At 44.1% G+C, this 20,347-nt stretch overlaps 2 protein-coding genes across 2 annotated transcripts; one reads left to right on the forward strand and one right to left on the reverse strand.

The window, feature by feature from the left end:
- Positions 1-838: 838 nt before the first annotated feature.
- Positions 839-13,877, reverse strand: LOC133497598 (tryptophan 5-hydroxylase 1-like). Its single transcript, XM_061813638.1, has 14 exons — positions 13,669-13,877; positions 11,355-11,509; positions 9,950-10,263; positions 8,254-8,376; positions 7,976-8,195; positions 6,207-6,304; positions 6,051-6,118; positions 5,784-5,980; positions 4,935-4,997; positions 4,762-4,834; positions 3,947-4,073; positions 3,780-3,875; positions 2,970-3,103; positions 839-1,719 (listed from the first exon to the last, which is right to left on the reverse strand). Exons 4-14 carry the CDS (start codon positions 8,374-8,376, stop codon positions 1,545-1,547), a joined length of 1,374 nt encoding a protein of 457 aa, XP_061669622.1. The 5' UTR covers positions 9,950-10,263; positions 11,355-11,509; positions 13,669-13,877; the 3' UTR covers positions 839-1,544.
- Positions 13,878-15,061: 1,184 nt separating this feature from the next.
- On the forward strand, positions 15,062-17,864 carry LOC133497605 (zinc finger protein OZF-like). Its single transcript, XM_061813646.1, has 3 exons — positions 15,062-15,385; positions 16,336-16,617; positions 16,918-17,864. The coding sequence occupies exons 1-3, from the start codon at positions 15,310-15,312 to the stop codon at positions 17,856-17,858; spliced, it is 1,299 nt and encodes a 432-aa protein (XP_061669630.1). The 5' UTR covers positions 15,062-15,309; the 3' UTR covers positions 17,859-17,864.
- The last annotated feature ends 2,483 nt before the right edge of the window (positions 17,865-20,347 follow it).

Below are 20,347 nucleotides of genomic sequence, written 5' to 3' on the forward strand. Positions count from 1 at the left end.
TATAGTTATATTGGTCTACTTGTGCTGTTGACATGTTGGACAACTGGTTAGAGCATCTGCCTCACAATTCTGAGGGCCAGGGTTCAATCCCGAACCCGCCTGAATGGAGTTTCCATGTTCTCCCCGTGCCTGTGTGGGTTTTCTCTGGGTTTCCTCCCGCATCCCAAAAACATGCAACATTAATTGAACACTCTAAATTGCCCCAAGGTGTGCTTTTGAGTGCGGCTGTTTGTTTCGATGTGCCCTGCGATTGGCTGACGACCAATTCAGGGTGTACCCCTGCCTCCTGCCCGTTGACAGCTTGGATAGGCTCCAGCACTCACCCGCGACCCTTGCGAGGATAAGCGGCAAACGAAAATGGATGGATGATGATAAACTTGGGTTTTGAACATTATAAAACAGTAACATTAGCATAAAAAGACGTGATCTTCCAAGAATAAAATGTCTTAAAAGATTGCAGACATATTCTTGGAGGGAAAAAAAACTAAAATCTTTCAAGAATAAATTAGATTCTTTTTAAGAAAATAAAACACTTTCAAGAATATCATTTGATTTTTTTTAAAGAAAATAAAACTTTTGAGATTAAGGCTATTTAAATTTAAAAAAATCCATCATGTTGAAATGATTTTTTTTAGGAAAGCTGCCTTCATCTTACAAGAAAGGCAGCTTTTTTTTAAAAAAAAGAGAAAAGTCCTCAATCTTCTGCAAGTACATTTCTTTCATTTTTTTGTAGGGTAAACGTCAATGTGAGGATTCAGTCAGACACAAATCAACTCTTCGTCTTTAAACGAGCAAAAACTCAATGGCCACTTTTCGCACAGCAACTAAAATAATTGCATTTGCATCATTAAACGTTTATTTCGTATTTGTTTTATGTTATATGTGTGACAACAGTTACGTTTGGACAATAAATGACAAAACGCATCATCACATTGAGCACAGTGTTAGCTTAGCCTGTTAGCATAGCATCAGGCAATCAAGGTCAGATTTCAGGGAAGAGAAATTACATTTATTTTTTTCAGGAAAACACCCATAAAACTGTTGTATTCTCTTAAATTTTTTTTTTTAGGGGGGGTGTCATAATTGTAGTATCCTGTATCAAGTTGTATTTTTTTAGGGGGGGATTTAATTTTTTTCATTTTTTATTTGAATTTTTACTAGTACAGTGTCATAACCTTTCCAGTTCAAGGTTTACTGTTTTGAAAAAGGTTTCCCCCCCCCAAAAAAAAAAACTTACAAGAATACAATGTTTACTTTTTTTTTCCAAGAAAAATTATTGGAATCAATGTGAATTTTTAAAAGTCGCACTCTCACGATCCAAAGTTTTGCAATTTCTTGATTTAGAAAGAATATTTTCCAAGCCACAAAGTCTGGTGCAAAAAAAAAAAAGTATTTTGAAGAGAAAAAATTCAGAAAGTTGTAATCTTACTGTAAGGTTTTTAACCATTTTTCAAACATCATAACCATTAGAGCAGTAAAGTTATATTTTTTTTCCCAGGTTTCGTACATCCGCTAGCCTAGCATTAGCATAGCGCGGCCACACATCACACGGCGGCGGCGGCGCTGAGCCTGTTGAGGGCGTCCTCCACGATGTGGAGCTCGTGGCGAAGATCTTCCACCAACGTTCGGATGCTGCCGCTGTCCTTCAGCACGTCCACGCTCTGCGTGTACGCGTTGTAGCGCAGCGAGAACGGCCGCCGCACGCCTTTGGCGAAGTCCCTGCGCCGGCAAACAAAGTCCACGAGGCGTTGGCGGGAAAAAAAAAATCCTCCACTCTGGCCGGAGTATTTCTTTGAGAAAAACTTACAAGAATAAATTGCTATTTTTCCCACAACAACAACAAAAAAAAAAGTGGCGTGACTTTACACGATTAAAAAAAAATCAAAAATTAAAAAAATTCAAATTTCTAAAACAAATCTATTTGCGAGTGCACGTCCTCTCTGTTTAACTAAAGTCATAGTTTTGCGTTTATGAACTCAAAACAAATTTGTTTGATTTGAAATTTGAATTAGGACCGCCCATTGGAGATGTTCAGTTCTCTCCCGCGCTCTGAATTTGGCGACTTTCGACAAGTTGTAGCGGCGCAGCTGGGGAAATAACCGCAACTGTAATTTCTTTCCCTGGGTAGTACTGATTATTATTGTTTTTTTTTTTTTTACATATTACCTATCCTAAAAGACCACGAGGACCTTCAGCGTATTTGGAAAGGCATTATGGGATAACTAGCTATGCCACATTTAGCTAATGGCCTAGACCAGTGATCCCCAACCCCTGGTCTGCGGACCGGTACCGGTCAGGGAGGCATTTGTTGCTGGGTTGCACAGACGGAATGACCAATTTGTATGAATTCTGTTGTATTACGTTTTTCCAGTGTCAAATGTTTTACTTTGAAAAATGATTGTCTCCAACAGTGAATTCAGTTCATTACTTCCACTAAAAATATTTGTTCTTTTGAAGAAAATTTTGCTAATGAACCGACACTTGACAGCATGTCTGTCGCGTGATAAGATTCTAAAAAAAAATAATAATAATTCCGTAAAAATCATCTTTGGACAGCTACTATTCAAAAGCGTGGAATTAAGTGCTAAAATTATTTATTTGAGACTAATTATAGTAATTTGAGTTGGACTGATGTGAATGAATTTCAGCCACTGAATGTACTCACGTTACTTTGGCTGCAAACGCATTGATTGAGTTGGACTTGCACAAATAAAATAGATGCAAACCCTGCCCCAAATGTATGTAACGTGCCATTTTTAAAAACTGATATTTTCCATGAAAAAGAAGCAATTTTGCAAAATCAAAACTACATGATCTTGAAATAGTTCAAAATATAATGAAGAAAAATACCTTGTGAATCTTGGAAAAAACAATTCAAAATAAAGCATCCTACTTCCCCTCACCAAAATATGACGGGGGGGGGGGAGTGGGGGTATGATATGAGAAGTAGCTGCTAGTTTCCCACTGACCTCATTTTGTTCTTGGCGCCGTCGAATGTGTCGGCCACAAAGTAAACATTTTGGAAGGCCGTGATGACGCAAACCTCGTCGCACGCCACCCGAGGCTCGAACGGCAAGGTCTTCGCCTCGCCGGACAATGCGTGCTGGACCGCCGGAAACCCCCCCCCCCAAAAAAAAAACAACAACAAAAAAAAAAACGGAAGTCAAATAAAAAACACCAAAAAAAAAAAGGCTCCATACGTGCACTTTTGCTTCTTGCCAATAGCGGGCAGCTGTAGTGCACATGGAACATCGACTGCAGCCACATTTTCAAAAAAACTTTGCGTTTGCCACAGTTTATTTGACAAAAATTGTTTTTTTTTTTGGTCATCACGTACAAGGCCAGTCTCGATTGAGTGATACGCGCTCGGCGGACAAAACATTAGGTACACGTCCACGAAACTGAAGACAGAGAAGTACAATGAAATAAAAAAAATACTTTAAAAAAAAAAAGGAACACAAAACATTGCTAAGGCATTGAAGAACAGTTTCTTATTTACGATGAAAAAATACTACTAAAAACAAAGCAAACAAACTATTGGAAAATGGAAAATTATTTTTAAAAAATTAACATAAAAGGATTTAAGCGATACTATTTCAATTAAAAATAAAATGGAGTGAAGTAAAAATAATCTAATTTTCAAAATGTAATCTTTTTTAAACTTGTGATTTTAAAGAATAAAAACATTAGATTTGACTCGTAAACAGAAAGGATGACGTGATGGAAAAAATGGGACATCATTATCATCATCATCATCATCGATAAGGTGTCGTTCGTACCTTGAGCTCGCCCACGGAGGAGAGCAGTCCTGCCCCGTAAGCCCGAAGTTTTCCGTCCTGCTTACAAAGTCCGAACTCCACCGTGAAGAAGTAGCACTGAAACGCAAACGCCGCGTTCAAATGTTGGAGAGACGCGCGTGCGTGCGCCGTGGAGCGCGTGGGTTTACCGTGGCCAGTTTGCGCACGGCGTCGTCGTCGGCTCCGAGCGACGCCAGGCCGATCTCCTGCGAGAACTGCGCGAAACCGGGCTCGGCCAGCAGGGGGACGTGGCCCAGCAGTTCGTGGCACGTGTCCCTGAAAGCCCCCCCCCCCCCCGGCAGAAAAAAAAATAAAAAAAAACCATCTTTTGCACTTCATAGACAATTTAGTCTTTCACAGATGTTTTGCTAAAAATAATCCGACAACAACAGAGGGAAAAAAAGAAAACGTTGAGTTTTTGGAATAGTTTTTTTTTTTTTGGGGGGGGGGGTAATTTAAGTAGAATAAAGTTGTGTTTTACAGGCCCAGGCTCCAGCACTCGCACGACCCCTGTGAGGATAAGCTGCTCAGAAAAGGGATGGATCCATGGATGGACCATTCAAGTGTTTGTGAACATGTACGATAACCGATTATTTACAAACCCATACATGCATACATTATCTAAGCCGCTTATCCTCACGTGGGTCGAGTGCTGCAGCCTATCCGGGCTGTCTTTAGGGGAGAAGCGAGGGACACCCTCGACTGAGCACATTGAAGGAAACACACTCACATTCACTCTAGCATTCATATTTCTGAAAAGCCACCCGGGCACGGGGAGAACAAGCAAACTCCACACGGGCGGGGCGGGGATTTGCACCCGCAACCTCGTCCACTGTGCTCCCTCAACAAAACTAATTTAGTTTATTAGAATTTTTGCAAAGGTTTAAAGAAGATTTCATGAACAAGGACTTCCCTTTTTGTTCTCATCAAAGCCACTGACAATATTTTGAGTGTGAGGACTCACGGTTCCGGCGTGTAGAACGGGTCCGAGCTATGTCGGACGTATTGAGTGCAGTGGAACACTCGGAAGGCCAAACCTGCCAACAATTTTGTTGCAAAGTCAAAAAAATACTAAATAAAGTAAGGCAGAAGACGCGCATTTGAGAAAAAAAAAAAACGTCACGGGGAAGAACCAACCTGCCAGGAAGTCTCGTGGGGACAAGTAACCCGACACCGGACGGATGCTGAAGCCCGAGCGCTCTACCAAGACAAAATCAACACGTGTGTCTTGAAGTTGACAACAACAAAAAACACGCTGCCCACGCTGATGTGACTGACGCGTTTTGTTCCGACACGTCTTACTGGCGACCAGTTCGGGGCGTAATTTTCGCGACCCTTGTGAGGATAAGCGGCTTGGAAAATGGATGTGGATATGCCTTAAATGCATAGGAGGCTGAAGCGTCATTCATTTATGTGCGCTTCCTCAAAATTTCTTTGATGTTGACAAAAACACGCCAGTTAGCGTTGCCCGTAGCATAAATGATCACTTATGTCTACAAAAAAAAAAAAAAAAAAAACTTTTGTCAATTGTTCTTGATCGTCCCAAAAAAGCAGACGTCTAAAACCGCGTTTAATGTTCCCGGGAAATCTTTGTGAAAAACGAGATTATCTTTGATGTTTGTATTTTTGCCGTTTACCTCAAGAACTGCTGAAACGTTAGCTCGCTTTATGAAAAACTTGTCTTTGATTTCTACACAAACGCCTCCATTGCATTCGCTTGAAAGTCTTACAATGGCTTTGATTTTTTTTTTCCACGCAAAATATGTATGTTGGATTTTTGGGGGAGACTAAATGGTTGTTGATGTTCGCGGAAATGTGCACGTTTAAAAAAAAAAGTTAGTTTCGCTTAAGACTCCAAAATTATTTTTAGCTCTACAAAAAAGTGTGTTGGCTTCGTTGATGTTTACAAAACTGTGTCATAGGCTGCAAATCGTCTTTCGGTTTTTGCGACCGCGGCTGAATTTCGGGCCGGTTCGGCTTCGGGACCTTTGAGGAAGCGCGAGACGTCTTCTAGCTGGGGGATGTTGTCCTCCTTGTAGTGGCAATGTTTGGCCAGCAGGGGCAGGTTTGTGAGGAACTCCTTGCAGGCGTGGCTGGGGTAAAGTTTGTTGAGCTCCCGGAAGACCCGAGCCCAGGTCTGGACCTCCTCGGGCGTGTAGTCCGCGCGGGGGATCGGGTCACCGCTGCCGTTCAGTTGCTCCAAATTATTAGGAACCCCGGTGGAGATTGCATATCAATCAGGGTCCGACTTACTGTTTGTAGCTCCGGGCCAAATCGATGAAGTAATTTCTTCTCTTGCGGTAAACGTTGTCTTTAAAGCCCTAAAAATTCAGAGAGAAGGATTTTTATTCATATCGATTCATTTTCTGTTTTTACAACTCCATTGTTTTTTTTTTGCCGGGGACAAACCGGATGGTCGGCGTCCAGGTCGGAGCCGTACATCAGAACTTGGTTGCATAGGTCCAGATCCGAAATCTTCTTGGGGAACCAGGGAACGCCCCACTCTTCTGGAACAAGCGTGGCATTTAAAAAAAAAAAAAAAAAGTCTCATGTTTACAACATGTAAGCCAGGTGCGCTTATCTTATGTCGTCTGTAATGTTTTTCAAAAATTTCAAAACGCATCCCAGCCTCGGGGGAACGTTTCAAAATTTCCATTTTCCATTTTCCTAAAGGGAAACTTTGGCTTTTGCCGACCCTAAATCGTCTTTCATGCTGACTGAGCAGCAACGTTGGGTCCGTCCAGGAATACGTTGTTTTGAAAACGAGTTTTCAGGTTGTCTCATGCTTAAGAGAGTAAACAAGAAAGAATGAAATAAGCAAAACTAAAATGGAAAAAACATAAAACACAAACCAAACGGGTTTTCAACAAACGATAAGTAATGTACTACTGGTACTTTTGACTTTTACAAGGCCCACTAAAAACTAACTACAATTGTAGCAAAAACGTCAGTAGTTTTTGTCTTTCTCAATAAATGTCCTCAATGTACACGAGTCCTCGGTCTACGACTGAGATCAGTTCCTACAGTAGCGTCTTGACTCGAATTTCGACTTATGTCGGATTCCACCATTAAAGTCAGAATTTGTGTCAAAATACTTTGTATGAAAAGCAAATACAGTGAAGTAAACAAGATGACGTACTTAGCAACACTGTTGAGAGGTGGATGGAGAAGAAGAAGGGGAGGCTGTCCTTAGCTATCGCCAAGGAACCTGGTCCTCGATCCTCTCCATGTCGACAAGTATCAAAGAATCTCGTTTTGTGATCTTTGTACCCAACAAAGGAACGGAACCCTTCATCTACACTGAAATACGGGCTTTGTCTTTAATAATTGTCACCACGGTCGACCGACTGAAGCCTTGGCGGTTGCTGGTGTCTCTCCTTCCTCCAGTCTTTTAATGATCTTGAGCTTCGTTTTCTGTGGTAATGGATTTCTTTTGGCTGCAGAAGCATCGCTAAAGAGACATAGCTTTCTTCGTTGGGCCATAATGTCGAAAAAGGAGGGAGAAAAATGCAAAGATACTCCCGGCGAACAAACACGGACAAGCATTAGCCGGACAAAGTGGCGGACGGGGGACGGCCGTTGTAAAGTTGAAACGTCTTCGGTCGAGAGCCTCTTAACCCGAGGACTCCCTGTATTTGGGAACGAGGACGTCAGAAAAAGAAATCCAGTAGAACCTCAGTTTTCGCGATGAATCCTTACCAAAAAAATGTGACTAAAACCCAGTTGGCCAAAACCAAAACGTTGTTTTTTCGCTGCGACTGCTAAATATGCTACCGCATGGCTAAAGGAAGTGTATTAAAATGATTCTTATACACCTTGTTTTAATTTCGAAGCTCTTATTTGTGCGTTACACTAAGGGTGCTCATGTGTTGTCGAGCAGACCGGGAGGCTTGTTATCGCCTTGAGTTGTTCAGCAGTGTGGAATACACTTTGCTGTCAGTTGAAGCGTTTACTTCCAAAACACTTTGGACGAATGAGGATCAATTCCGACAAAAGAATGACTCCGTCAAACTTTTTGTTGTACTGTATGAAAACTGAGCTGATGTATCAAAAATGGGACAAAATCAGACCTTTTGAAAACCGACTCGCTGAAAAACTGAGGCATGCGATAACAGAGGTTCAACTCGGTACTTGAATTCAAGTACAGATTCCTTAATAATGGAGATAACGAAGCCTACCGTCAGCTGCCTGCACGGCGGTGGCGGCGGCGGCGGCGGCTGCGTCGCTCCCGGAGTGGCTCTGCGATGTTATCTCGACCACGTTGGCGTGCTGGGCCAGAAGCTGCGTCAACTCTCTGAGCTGATGGTGATCGCTGTCGCAGTCCACGAAGATCTCAAAGTCGGAATTCCTGCGCCTGGACTTGCGGGACTCGATGTGAACCAGGTTGACGTGTTTTTCCTGCGGGCGCACGCTTGAGGCTCAAGTTTATTTGCGACGTTTGGCATGGTGGCCTTACCTGGAAAGTCCTGAGAGCCTTGACCAGACCGCCCACTTCGTTCTTGAGGGAGAAGAGGATGGTGGCTCCGGCCTGTCTGGCGCCCTCTGCTGGCCTGTTGGTGATGTTTCGGGTGGTGTCCATCTGCGGGGATGAACGTCAACAAATACACGCGTATTGTTCAAATTATACACAAACCCATTCAGATAAATTGTCTAGTTGGTCATTATTTTCTGGCTTGGCATGTGCGTGTGTGTCCAAACACTGAATTTTCAAGACAAAAGTTGTCGATTCCGTCAAATTCTATCTGCAAAATTTGAAACACATGAAAGTGTTTGTGTATATACATATATATATATATATATATATTTCCTTTAAACAAAAACAATACAATCGCATGTGTTGCAGTCAGTGAGAGATCTTAAAGGGGAGATCACGAAACCCGGACAAAATGTACAGGCAAAAATCCCAGATGAAACGGATTCACAAACATATCAATAAGTTCAACAAATGAAAATCACAAGTGAGTGTATGTGCGCGAAGCTGACTGGCTTCAATTTCGGATGAATTTTGAATATTGGTCGCGTCAGGAAGGGCATCCGGCGTCAAAACTGTGCCAAACAAATATGAGCGTTTCATCTGAGATGACACAATCTGGCGACCCCTACCGGGATAAACCGAAAGACTCAATCAATCGCTCATATAAACAGTATCCAAATACATATTTTGCTCTCCAGTTGACATACCGATTGGCATATCTTGTAGTCAGGTTGTGAACATCACTCACAAAGTGGAAAAAAAAAGAAAATTCAAAGTGCAACATGAACGGAGCCAACTAATAGAACTTTCTAGATGAATAAGCAGAATCGATATTCATTCATGTTTGATGACGATGATGATGATGATGATGCTTTTACAAGTGCGTGATCATTTTTCAACATAGAGATTAAATGTGAAATGCAAACAAGTCGGTCCGAACTAACTTAACTGTTTTAAGCAGTGTGAATTTACATGAATTAAATACGTTCATGTTCATCTTCTCCTCATGCGGGCCGTGGGCGTGCCGGAGCCCCTTCCAGCCATCCTCGGGCGAGAGGCGGGACACGCCCTCGACTGGTCGCCAGCCAATCGCAGGGCACACAGAAACAGACAACCATTTGCACTCACAATCACACCGAAAGGGCAATTTCGAGTCTCCATTCAATGCGTGTTTTTTGGGAAGTGGGAGGAAAAGCCACGCAGGCATGGGGAGAACATGCGAACTGGGATTTGAACCTCAGACCTCACAACTGTGAGGCAGACGCTCGAACCGGTCGTCCATATGTCTGGAGATCTCCATCCATTTGGACTTTTCTTTCCACTGGGACACAGCGAGGCTGTTCTTGGGCTCGGAGACTCAACCGTGGAAATTGTGGCTGGAGTAAAAATTATTTTTCGCACTTCTATTAAAATGTTTATTTGTGTACCGTCCACGAATGAGCAGACAAAAACAATATTTGTATTTCAGTGGCTCCTTTTCATTGCGAGAGCGACCGTTTGTCTCCATGTGCCCTGGGATTGGCCGGCGACCAGTTCAGGGTGCACCCCGCCTCCTGCCCGTTGACAGCTGGGATAGGCTGCGGCATTTCCTGCGAGCCTCGTGAGGATAAGCGGCAAAGAAAATGGATGGCTCCTTTTCTCAAACAAGCCCCCCAAAAGTGTCCTATGTGCTACTTACTGTTTTGTTGCTACTCTTGAGCTGGTTCTTGATCTCAGTCGTTTGGAGTTCGGTTCTGGAAATCCGCCGGCTCGACTCCCTCGCGTCTGGCCGATCGGCTTGAGAATGACGAGCGACACTTCTGACGAACGCCGCTCGACTCTTGAGCCCGACGGAAGCGCGTGCGCGCGCGTGGGTGCGTGCGCGCCATCATTATGACTTCACGAGCTGCAGTCATCCATCCATCTTGCAGATTCATCTCGAACAGGGGTGTCAAACTCGTTTTTATCGCGGGCCACGTTGTTGTTCCGGTTTCCCTCAGAGGGCCATTAGGACTGTGGGACAAAAAAATTCAGTCACATCATATTTACATCACCAATTGAACTAGTTTTGGAATCACAAATCAAGGGGAATGTGTTTTTCAACTTTTCACATTTGCTTGTAATATCTCAAATTGATCATTTCTGATTTATGACATTTTGAAATTTTGGTACAGATTTTACAAGAACCATGGAAATTGACACTCTAGATTTGGCTTTGGGGGCCACATGAAATCATGTACCAGACAGGATCCCGCCCCCGGGCCTTGAGTTTGACACCTGTGATGTAGAACAAAATCCACAAAGATGTTTCGATTTTTTTTTTAATCTTGGGCCGAGTCATACAGGGCGAAGAAAGGAAAAAAACTAACTCCGGGAGCCCAAAAGCCCTTTTCACATCCATCCATTCATCCATCCATCCATCCATCCATATTCCCATATAATCAGCCATTTATTCATCTTTCCAACCATCCAACAATATGTGCGGCCTCACTTTTTTGGCAGCAAGAGCGCTTCAGTTCTTGATTACCCATCAAGTAGTTTACGAGGCTGTGCAATTTGGAAAAAAGCTGGACTTCGGGTACCTTCTTCGTCAAGCGGTACCTGAAAAGCGTCTCGTGGGTCCAAAGTTTTGTTTTGGAAACAATTTTCGGACTGTTTGGCTTCCTCCGGCATGCACACGATGATTTGTTCTAATTGCACAATTGCATTTGTGCGATAAGTGCCAACAGTCCACTTACAGTAATGCCCTTCGCCTGAGGGAAAGTGTGGACTTGCCGACGTCACTTGCCAGGCCCCGCCTCTTAAAGGCACACGCCGTGTTTTGGAGATATTTCATACTTGAAACCATTTTTTTTTTTTATGTTTACAATGTCTTTAAAGGTGTATTTAATAAGTGTACTTGTGTTTTTTTTTTTTTTTGGTTTTTTTTTTTTTTTACGAAAGCACGAGATGAAGATAATTGAGCTGGACTTCAAAATAGTTTTTGATCCAACACAGAAGAGAAAATGTAAGCCTGAGCGTTGTTATCGTGCGCTACATTTGTACGTGTTGCTTTTCTGTGCATTGAAGTAACGTAAAGTACTTCTTTGAAGGTGCCGACTTACCGTAGTATGAATGCTGACATCGGTTCAGGGTGGATGGAAAGCGTTGGCCTCACAGTTCTGAGGACCTAGGTTCAATCCCGGCCCTCCCTCACTGTACTTTGCGTGTTCTCCCCGTGCCTGCGTGGGTTTCTCCTGATGGGCGCTCCGGTTTTCTCCTACATTTCAAAAACACGCAACATGAATTTGACACTCTAAATTGCCCCTAGGTGTGGTCATGAGTGCGGTTGTTTGTCTCGATGTGCCCTGCGATTGGCTGGCGACCAGTTCATGGTGTATCCCGCCTCCTGCCCGCTGACAGTTGGGATAGGCTCCGGCACTCCCCGCCACCCTTGTGAGGATAAGCAGCTAAAAAAATGGATGGATGGATGGATGTTCTCTGGCTAATTTATTGAATTACAATCACAAACATAGTTCACTTTGTCACTGTAATTAGTTTGTCCCCAACAATCCTAAAAGTCTCCCATTTCCAGAGACCAACTCGAGGTGTGCTTTCATCATCATCATCATCATCATCATCGTCATCATCATCATCATAGCAACTTCAAGGTGTGTGAGAGAAGTAAAACTGCACCCAAACAGTTTCGGAGATGTTGGCGGGCTGTAGGTGGCGGCGAAAACAAAGGTCATGGGCGCGAATGTCGGCCTCGCCGCCATGACGCCGACAGTTAGCCGAGCGACAGGAAGCATCAATCAGGCCGAACGCGGACAAGTCTGCTTCACGCTCATGTGATTACGCGCACGCTAATTGAGGCCCGCCCGCTGGCTTGATTGCGTTTGCGTTGTGCCAGGAAACCTGGCGGACGGCGTGCCCGCCGCGCCGACGATGAGTGCCCCCCCCCGTGCATCGGTCCAGACCAAAGGAAATCTGTTCTTTATTTGAGATACGAGCTGTCGTTTGGCCGGTTTTTGTTTTTCCTGTCACCCCCTCGTGAAAACTTGAAATACACCCCGCTTTTTTTTTTTGGGACATATGAGGCCAGCGATATGTCCAATATAATTTGCTGTTGCATAATTGGATTAAGAGTAACGGCCACATATTTCGAAAAGAATTTCGGGTTTTGAACGCCAGCTGGGATCTTCAAATGAGGGCAAACAGCCACGGCGGCTGCCGAGCGTTACTTACGTTCGCTTCTTTAAAATCACTCAAAAGGTGTGACACTAGTTTCACACCACCTGTGGAAGTTTTGTGCACAGAAGACTTTTTAAAAAAATTATTATTTTATATGCAAATTTGATTTCCCTCCTTCCAAATTTTTGCCCCAAGTGCTTAAAACGCAACCAATGAAAAGTTACACAGGGTAGATTGCATTGGCTGTTTGCTATCGAATTATAACTCAGAGGTGGGACGAAAATCAGCTTTTGTGCTTGGCTCCCTCTAGTGTTCACATCTTGTGATGGTCCGAGGATGCACCAATGACGTCATTCGGGTGCACCTGACAAAATGTGACGTCAGCACACGATCACGTGGCGTCCGCTCAATTGACATGAATTGATATGGACAGGGCACTTAACCAGGCCTCCTGAAGTGACGTCACGCCACGTGCGCTGACGTCAGACAAACAATTAGCAAAAAGGGCGGCGCAGCAAGAAAAGAATAGAGCGAAACTGTCCGATTTACCGGCTGATTTCTCACTCGCATTCTTAGCTAACAGTGAAATATCGTTGAAAAGCAGACAGCAGGGCTTCAAGTATTTCAGCGAGGGGCATTTCAATGGTATTTACATGCATATCGACGGAGAAACCATTGATATTAGCGCGAGATCTTTCCGGAGTCAGAGGAAGACCGAGAAGCCACATAATATAATATATTATAACCCAAAGACGAATTCGTCATTGACAGTTTCCTATTTTCGTGTTACCTATCACACTTGTGTGCAGAATCTGTATCTGTATAGCCGTTTGTGAACCACCGTATGAAGGAATAGAAGGCGGCGAGGCTTGATTTACGAGTTGTTTCTCTCGTTTTCTTTGCGTAACGTTACGCGCTCCCCTCAATAATTATTCTTGAATTAGTGCCGAACCTACGAAAGTCCCGACCGAGTACGACAATCACTACTTTAGTGTCCTCAAACATCCTTCCTTCAGTCTTGGTGTCTCGGTGCACGTCGAAGGCTTTTAGGACTCGCTAGTCCGGTTTAGCTTTGCTCGGTAGCCGCCAACAGAGACACGTTTGTGCAGTCAGATCATCGCAAAATATCGCTCAACACAGATCAAGTGTGACAATCATTCACACGTAGCTATGTTATGCAAGCGAAGAACTGCTCATTCATTTATACGATACGTATGTATTTAAAATCAAATATAGGGCTCTTACCTTCGTGCAAACATATCTGTTCCGGTTGATGGATTCAGTTGATCATGCGGTCTTCCTCAAAGTTTGATCCATCAAAGACATTTTTCGTAGTCGGTCTTCTGTTCCGGTTGATTTTAGATGGATTCAGTTGATGATGCAGTCTTCCACAAAGTTTGATCCATCGAAGGCATTTTTCGTACTGGGTCTTCGGTTTTGGAAAGGGTACGAATTGAACTCCACCAACTAGCCTTTCAGGATACCTTTCGTCACTATTATAAAGTCCGTGACTTCACCTCTTAACCATATCTATTGTTAAAGAACCCAACTACGCGATAAAACGCTAACAAAAGCTATACTGGACCATACAACGTTGTCTGAGGGAACTGCGGGTCCCAAAAAGGGGCGTGGTTTATGCCGATCTGTGGCCTCTGATTGGTCAGCGACACGGATGACGCAATTTCTACGGAGGGGTCAATTGATCAACGGTGGTCGCGTGTTGCGTTTGGAGCACAAATAGGATTGTTCGAGCTTTGTCGGCTTCCCGAAGAAATTGAACGCCACGACGTCACACGAGTGCAACCTTACTGACCGCCAATGTTTGCTTCCGCCACTTGATATTGTGTTCTATTTTAGCAAATGCATCGCAGTAGCTGATGAGAATTAAAGTCTGAGCTTAGAAAGTAACCTAGACAGACTCCCCTCCTCTACTTCAAAACAACCCGAAGGTCTACTTCAAAGGAATTCTACGGCCATTTGGAGCTTTTACCCCTCCTCGTTGCAAACTGCCACTTTGAGTTGTATTCTTGCTTACTTTGAGTTACTACAGCACAAAACCATGCGTCCAAAGATTCATACTTTATCCACCCCTGCTAATCTTTGCGCGTCCGAGATCTGGGACAAGATCCTTGTGGGTATGTTTGTATATTCTATTCATACATGGATCTCTACTGAGATGAAAATGTATTCCTCCGGTGAATGGCCGTGGTGGTGTGACTGACCCTCCACTGCTGAAATTCACCCGAGTTTTCTGGGTTGGCAGCTGTCATTATGGAGCACTTCCTATAAGTGTAGACATACAGTACAGTACAACAAAGACATGTTCGCATGGAGTTCTATGTCATGTAATGTAGTAGGCTACACCACGTGGATATGCAAAAACAAGAATGTGAACGGCTGAAATGAGCTTGAAGCACTCGGCTGACAGATCGGTATTGCAAAACAGAATCTGATCTAGGTTAAAGGTCAGATTAGATTTAGGTTAAATCAAAGACATAAATACACTTAGTGTGGCATGATGAGGCAACGTGCATTTACTTTGTTAGTTCAAACGCACACATGACACATCCAATATGGCGGAAGCGCGAACGTTCCATAGCCACGGGAAGTGACACAATTTGGCGTCGCACAACTTCCGCTTCAGTGGAACGTTCGAGTCTTGGCTTCACAGAGGAAGGAATTTTTTGGGGGAAATTGGGACCGAAGCGTCCATCGCGCTACTTTACTGCAGCAAAACGTCCTGACATAAATCGATAAACTCGTCTCGGCTTTCGTTCTCCAGCTAGCTTAGCGTAGCGTAGCTTGCTAACAAAGAGACGTCCGTGTCTTCGCTCAGCAGGGGGCCAAGCGTGACAGACGACAGAATGTTGTGATTATCGTGGGGAAATGCGCGCGCGGCCTGTGAAAGAAGAAGAGTACGAGGAGGAAGTTTGCCGGCCGCGCGACGACAAGAAGCCACAAGGTCAGAACGCTCGTGTGGTTCACTCGCGACGTTCGCGCGTGTCCCTGTGAGACCTCAAATAAGAAAACAAATAAAAAAAAAAATGAGAAAACAAACTTGACAAATAAACATGCAGTCTTTTGCAAGCGTGCGTCAGTAAGTTCCATCACCAGCTAGAAGATGAATTTGTCTTCATTTTCTGTGTATAATCGTAATTAATGCATACCCTAAAGGGCACAGACCAAAGTACACAGACCACCGAGGACCACCCAAAACAACGACAACGTAGCCCTCCAAGTACCACCAAAATGGCCAACATAAAAATGCAGTCGGCAGGAGTGTTGATAAAAATAAAAGTGGACCTGTAATATTTTAAGCCACTGTAATATTATGTACAGTTTGAACATTAACTATGCGCTTGAAAATGGTGAAAGAAAAAGCACGCACATACAGAACAAAACAACAAAATGCATTCCTCATAATCGTAAAAAAAACAAAAAACAAAAAATCATATCAATCAGCAATACTTATTGTTCACCAACAAACAGTTCTTAAATATTAAATGCAAATGTTTAGTAGTGGCACAGTGGCGCAGCTGTCAAACATTGGCCTCACGCTTCTGTGGACCAGGGTTCAAACCCAGACCCCGCCTGTGTGGCCCGGGCCCACATGCCAAAAACATCCATTCACTGGAGACTCTAAATCGCCCCTGGGTGTGATTGTGAGTGCGGATTTTGTCTGTCTCTCTGTGCCCTGCGATTGGCTGGCGACTGGTTCAGGGTGTAACCCGCCTCCTGCCCGATGACAGCTGGGATGGGCTCCAGCACTTCTCGCAACCCTCGTGAGAATAAGCGACTCAGAAAATGGATGGATGGATAGACGATGCTCCCTTAACTTTTCCAACTTTTCAAGTATGTATTCATCGAAGCGGCTCTTTTTCATAACACGTTTGTCTTCGTGTGTCCTGCAAGACGTCAGAGAAGAAGATTTTCATCCTGAGAAGTGGGAGGCCCCGCCCATCAAAAAGGAGGAGGAGGAGCCAGACACGCCACGTGTGAAAGACGAGGAGCAGGACGGCGACGTCGGCGAGTTTCCGTCGGCCGGCGTCACTTTGAAGGATGAAGACGACGAAGGAGGCGGCTGTGGAGCATCCCGAGCAGACGGCCTCTCGCCTCGGCTCTCGGGCAGCGACGTCGCGGCGTCGCGCTCTTCCGAGGGTGACCGTGACGGCCGTGGTCAAGAACAGTTCAAAGGTGAAATGACACGTCACGTTGACGACAAATGTATCACAGGAACGATTGATTAGTCTTCGTTTGTTTGTTTTTTTTCATGTACAAGGAAAACAGCAGTTGTTCAGCATCCTAAAAGTTGCCGATTTGTGCTTCCACTCTCTGAACTGCTCACGTGTCTTTGAAGTAAACATAAATGTGGTTCTCAGACTTCATGATTATCCATCTTCCCGATAGACGTTCCCAGAAATATTCATAAGCAATGGCACACGTCATCAAATTTACAACGGGAGTCTTGACTGTTTGTCGTCTTGCGTCCTGCAGACGTCTGTGAAAAAGATCGTCGCCCCGTGCGGCGGGAGCCGAACTCCCTCCACGTCGAAGAGGAAGAGGAGCAGCTCGATAGCAACATGTTTCCCTTGACCGTCATTGTGAAGTGTGAAGATGATGATGAAGAAGAAGGTGACGAAGACCAAAGTGGAGGACAAAGCCTCTTAGCTCCACTGTCAGACTGCGGCAACATAACACCGCACGCCTCTCATGACGATAACGGACACAAAATGGCATGTGACGCTGACAACGAACATCTGGAACGTTCTCAGCGTGACAAGACTTATTTTCACAAGTCATCCTTAAAAGCACACGGAAGGACACACACTGGGGAAAAACCTTTTGTTTGCTCCGATTGCGGTAAAACCTTTTCTGTAAAGAAACATCTAAAAGTGCACTCGAGAACGCACACAGGAGAGAAACCTTTTGCCTGCTCAGTTTGTGGAAAGCGATTCACTCAAAAGGGACATTTACAGACGCACACGCGAACACACACTGGTGAAAAACCATTTACTTGCTCAGTTTGCAGTAATAGATTCTCTGCAAAAGGACAATTAATATCGCACAAAAGAACACACACTGGAGAGAAACCTTTTGCATGCTCAGAATGCGGTAAAAGGTTCACTCAAAGACGCACTTTGACTACACACACAAAAACCCACACGGGGGAGAAAACTTTTGCCTGCTCGGTGTGCAACTTAAGTTTCAGTGAACGTTCTAAATTGGTAGCACACACAAGCACACACACCGGAGAAAAACCTTTTTGCTGCTCAGTTTGTGGGAAAGGCTTCACTCGAAGATGCTCTTTGACAATACACACCAGAACACACACCGGGGAGAAACCGTTCAGCTGCATCGTGTGCGAGAAACGATTCCATGAAAAGCGTGAGGTGAAGAGACACAAGTGTGCGGGTGTGAAGGGCAGCCATCAATGAATTAAATCAAAGAAAGTCAAGAAATCCCAGCTGTGTTGGTAATCCTTGGCGTCTTCTTCAGCACGAGCCTCACGAAAGGAAAATGTAAGACGTAAGAAATTATTTTACAGGTGATTTTTACAAGACACAATTGACCCCTCCGTACAGGGCACTTAACCACGCCTCCTGAAGTGACGTCACCCCACTGTTGCTAACCTCAGACAAACATTAGACAAAATGGCGTCGCAGGAAGAAAAGTCGAGAGCGAAATTGTCCGATTTACCATCTGATTTCTCATTAGCATTCTTAGGGAATAGTGAAATATCGTTGAAGAGCAGACAGCAGCGCTTCAAGTATTTCAGCGAGGGGTATTTCAATGGTATTTACATGCATATCGACGGAGAAACCATTGATACTAGCGCGAGATCTTTCCGGAGTCAGAGGAAGACCGAGAAGCCACATAATATAATATATTATAACCCAAAGACGAATTCGTCATTGACAGTTTCCTATTTTCGTGTTACCTATCACACTTGTGTGCAGAATCTGTATAGCCGTTTGTGAACCGCCGTATGAAGGAAAAGAAGGCGAGGCTTGATTTGCGAGTTGTTTCTCTCGTTTTCTTTGCGTAACGTCACGCGCTCCCCTCAATAATTATTCTTGAATTAGTGCCGAACCTACGCAAGTCCCGACCGAGTACGACAATCACTACTTTAGTGTCCTCAAACATCCTTCCTTCAGTCTTGGAGTCTCGGTGTACGTCGAAGGCTTTTAGGACTCGCTAGTCCGGTTTAGCTTTGCTCGGTAGCCGCGAACAATGGGACACGTTTGTGCAGTCAGATCATCGCAAAATATCGCTCAACACAGATCAAGTGTGACAATCATTCACACGTAGCTATGTTATGCAAGCGAAGAACTGCTCATTCATTTATATGAGTATGTATTGAAAATCAAATATAGGGCATACCTTCGTGGTAACACAGTCCGTTTTAAATACGCGATAAAACGCCAACAGAAGCTATACTGGACCATCCAGCGTTGTCTGAAATCTGAGTCTGAGATTATGCAGATCTCTGGCCTCTGATTGGTCAGTGACGCAGATTGCGCAATTTCTACGGAGGGGTCAATTGTGTTTTTAGTTTTCACTTTTCACCTTCATACCATCAACCGGTCACCAGCCAATCACAAGGAACATGGAGACAAACAACCAAAGGCACTCACATTAACACTCATATTTGGAATTTCAAATCTTCAAATTTGTACGTGTCTGAGCTGTGAAAGGGGGAAAAAAACGCACAGCCACCACAAAAACATGCAAAATTGACACAGGGAGGCTGGAGCCGAGATTTGAACCCACGACCTCTGGAGGTGGACGAGCCAACCAGTTGGCCAATGTCATATTTGTAGTTATTTTTCTTGTTTTTTTTTTAAATCAGGAAACCAACGGGAATATTATTCACAAATACATCTTTGTTCATCTATTCCAGCAATGAATTGTGCACTGACAAACAGAGCAATGAAATAGTCTTCCCTTAGATGCAGGCAGAAGGTACAATAACCCTTGTAATGGATTTGAGTTTGAAATAAAAATGGGGGTTGGGGGGGTACCAGTCAGAATCACGTCTCACAAGTACTGAAATTATGAAATAAATATTGGTAACCAATCTGCCAGTAAATTGAAAAATATCAGTCGCAATAAATCAAAAAGGGGAAATTCATAAAAAACAATTTGCAAAAACTGTACACTGTGCATGGTGAATATTTCATGAACAAGTTGATTTTATATATTTTTTGCCCAAACAATCAATTTCATAGCAGTTGGTAATACAGTCACAAATTATCTTTGGAACCTCCCCTTTTCTTAAGGTCAAAATGGACACGCCCCTTATATCTCGGTGTGACGTCAATGGTAGAATCAGAGTCCAAATTCATCGCAGAACTGCTAAAGGAACAGGAATGTACCACTTTTGGGGATTGGGGATTGGAGATTCAATTTAGGAAAAATTACAAGTAACCTTAAAGTAAAGTCGCGGCACAGTGGTTCAGCTGGAAAGCGTTGGCCTCACAGTTCTGAGGTCCCTGGTTCGATCCCGGATCCGCCCGCGTGGAGTTTGCATGTTCTCCCCGTGCCTGTGTGGGTTTTCTCCGTGTTGCCACTCTAAATTGCTCCAAGGTGGGATTGTGAGTGTGACTGTTTGTTTCTATGTTCCCTCCGATTGGCTGGCGACCAGTTCAGGGCGTACCGGGCCTCCTCCCCGTTGACAGCTGGGAAAGGCTCCAGCACTCCCCGTGACCCTCGTGAGGATAAGCGGCAAAGAAAATGGATTGGATGGATGCAAATTTGATTTCAGGCATGTTGTTTATTTTCTTCTTTAAGTCGTTTCTGATGTCTCGAGTTCATCCGTCCGTCAGACTAATTTCATGAGTTTCCATCACTGTGCGATTATCGATTAATATGTCCTGTGTTCCGTGATGACCGCAAGGAGGCGGTCGTGCCCCGGAAGCGGAAT

Source organism: Syngnathoides biaculeatus, chromosome 3 (genome assembly GCF_019802595.1).
Source record: "Syngnathoides biaculeatus isolate LvHL_M chromosome 3, ASM1980259v1, whole genome shotgun sequence".
Lineage (NCBI taxonomy): Eukaryota > Metazoa > Chordata > Actinopteri > Syngnathiformes > Syngnathidae > Syngnathoides > Syngnathoides biaculeatus.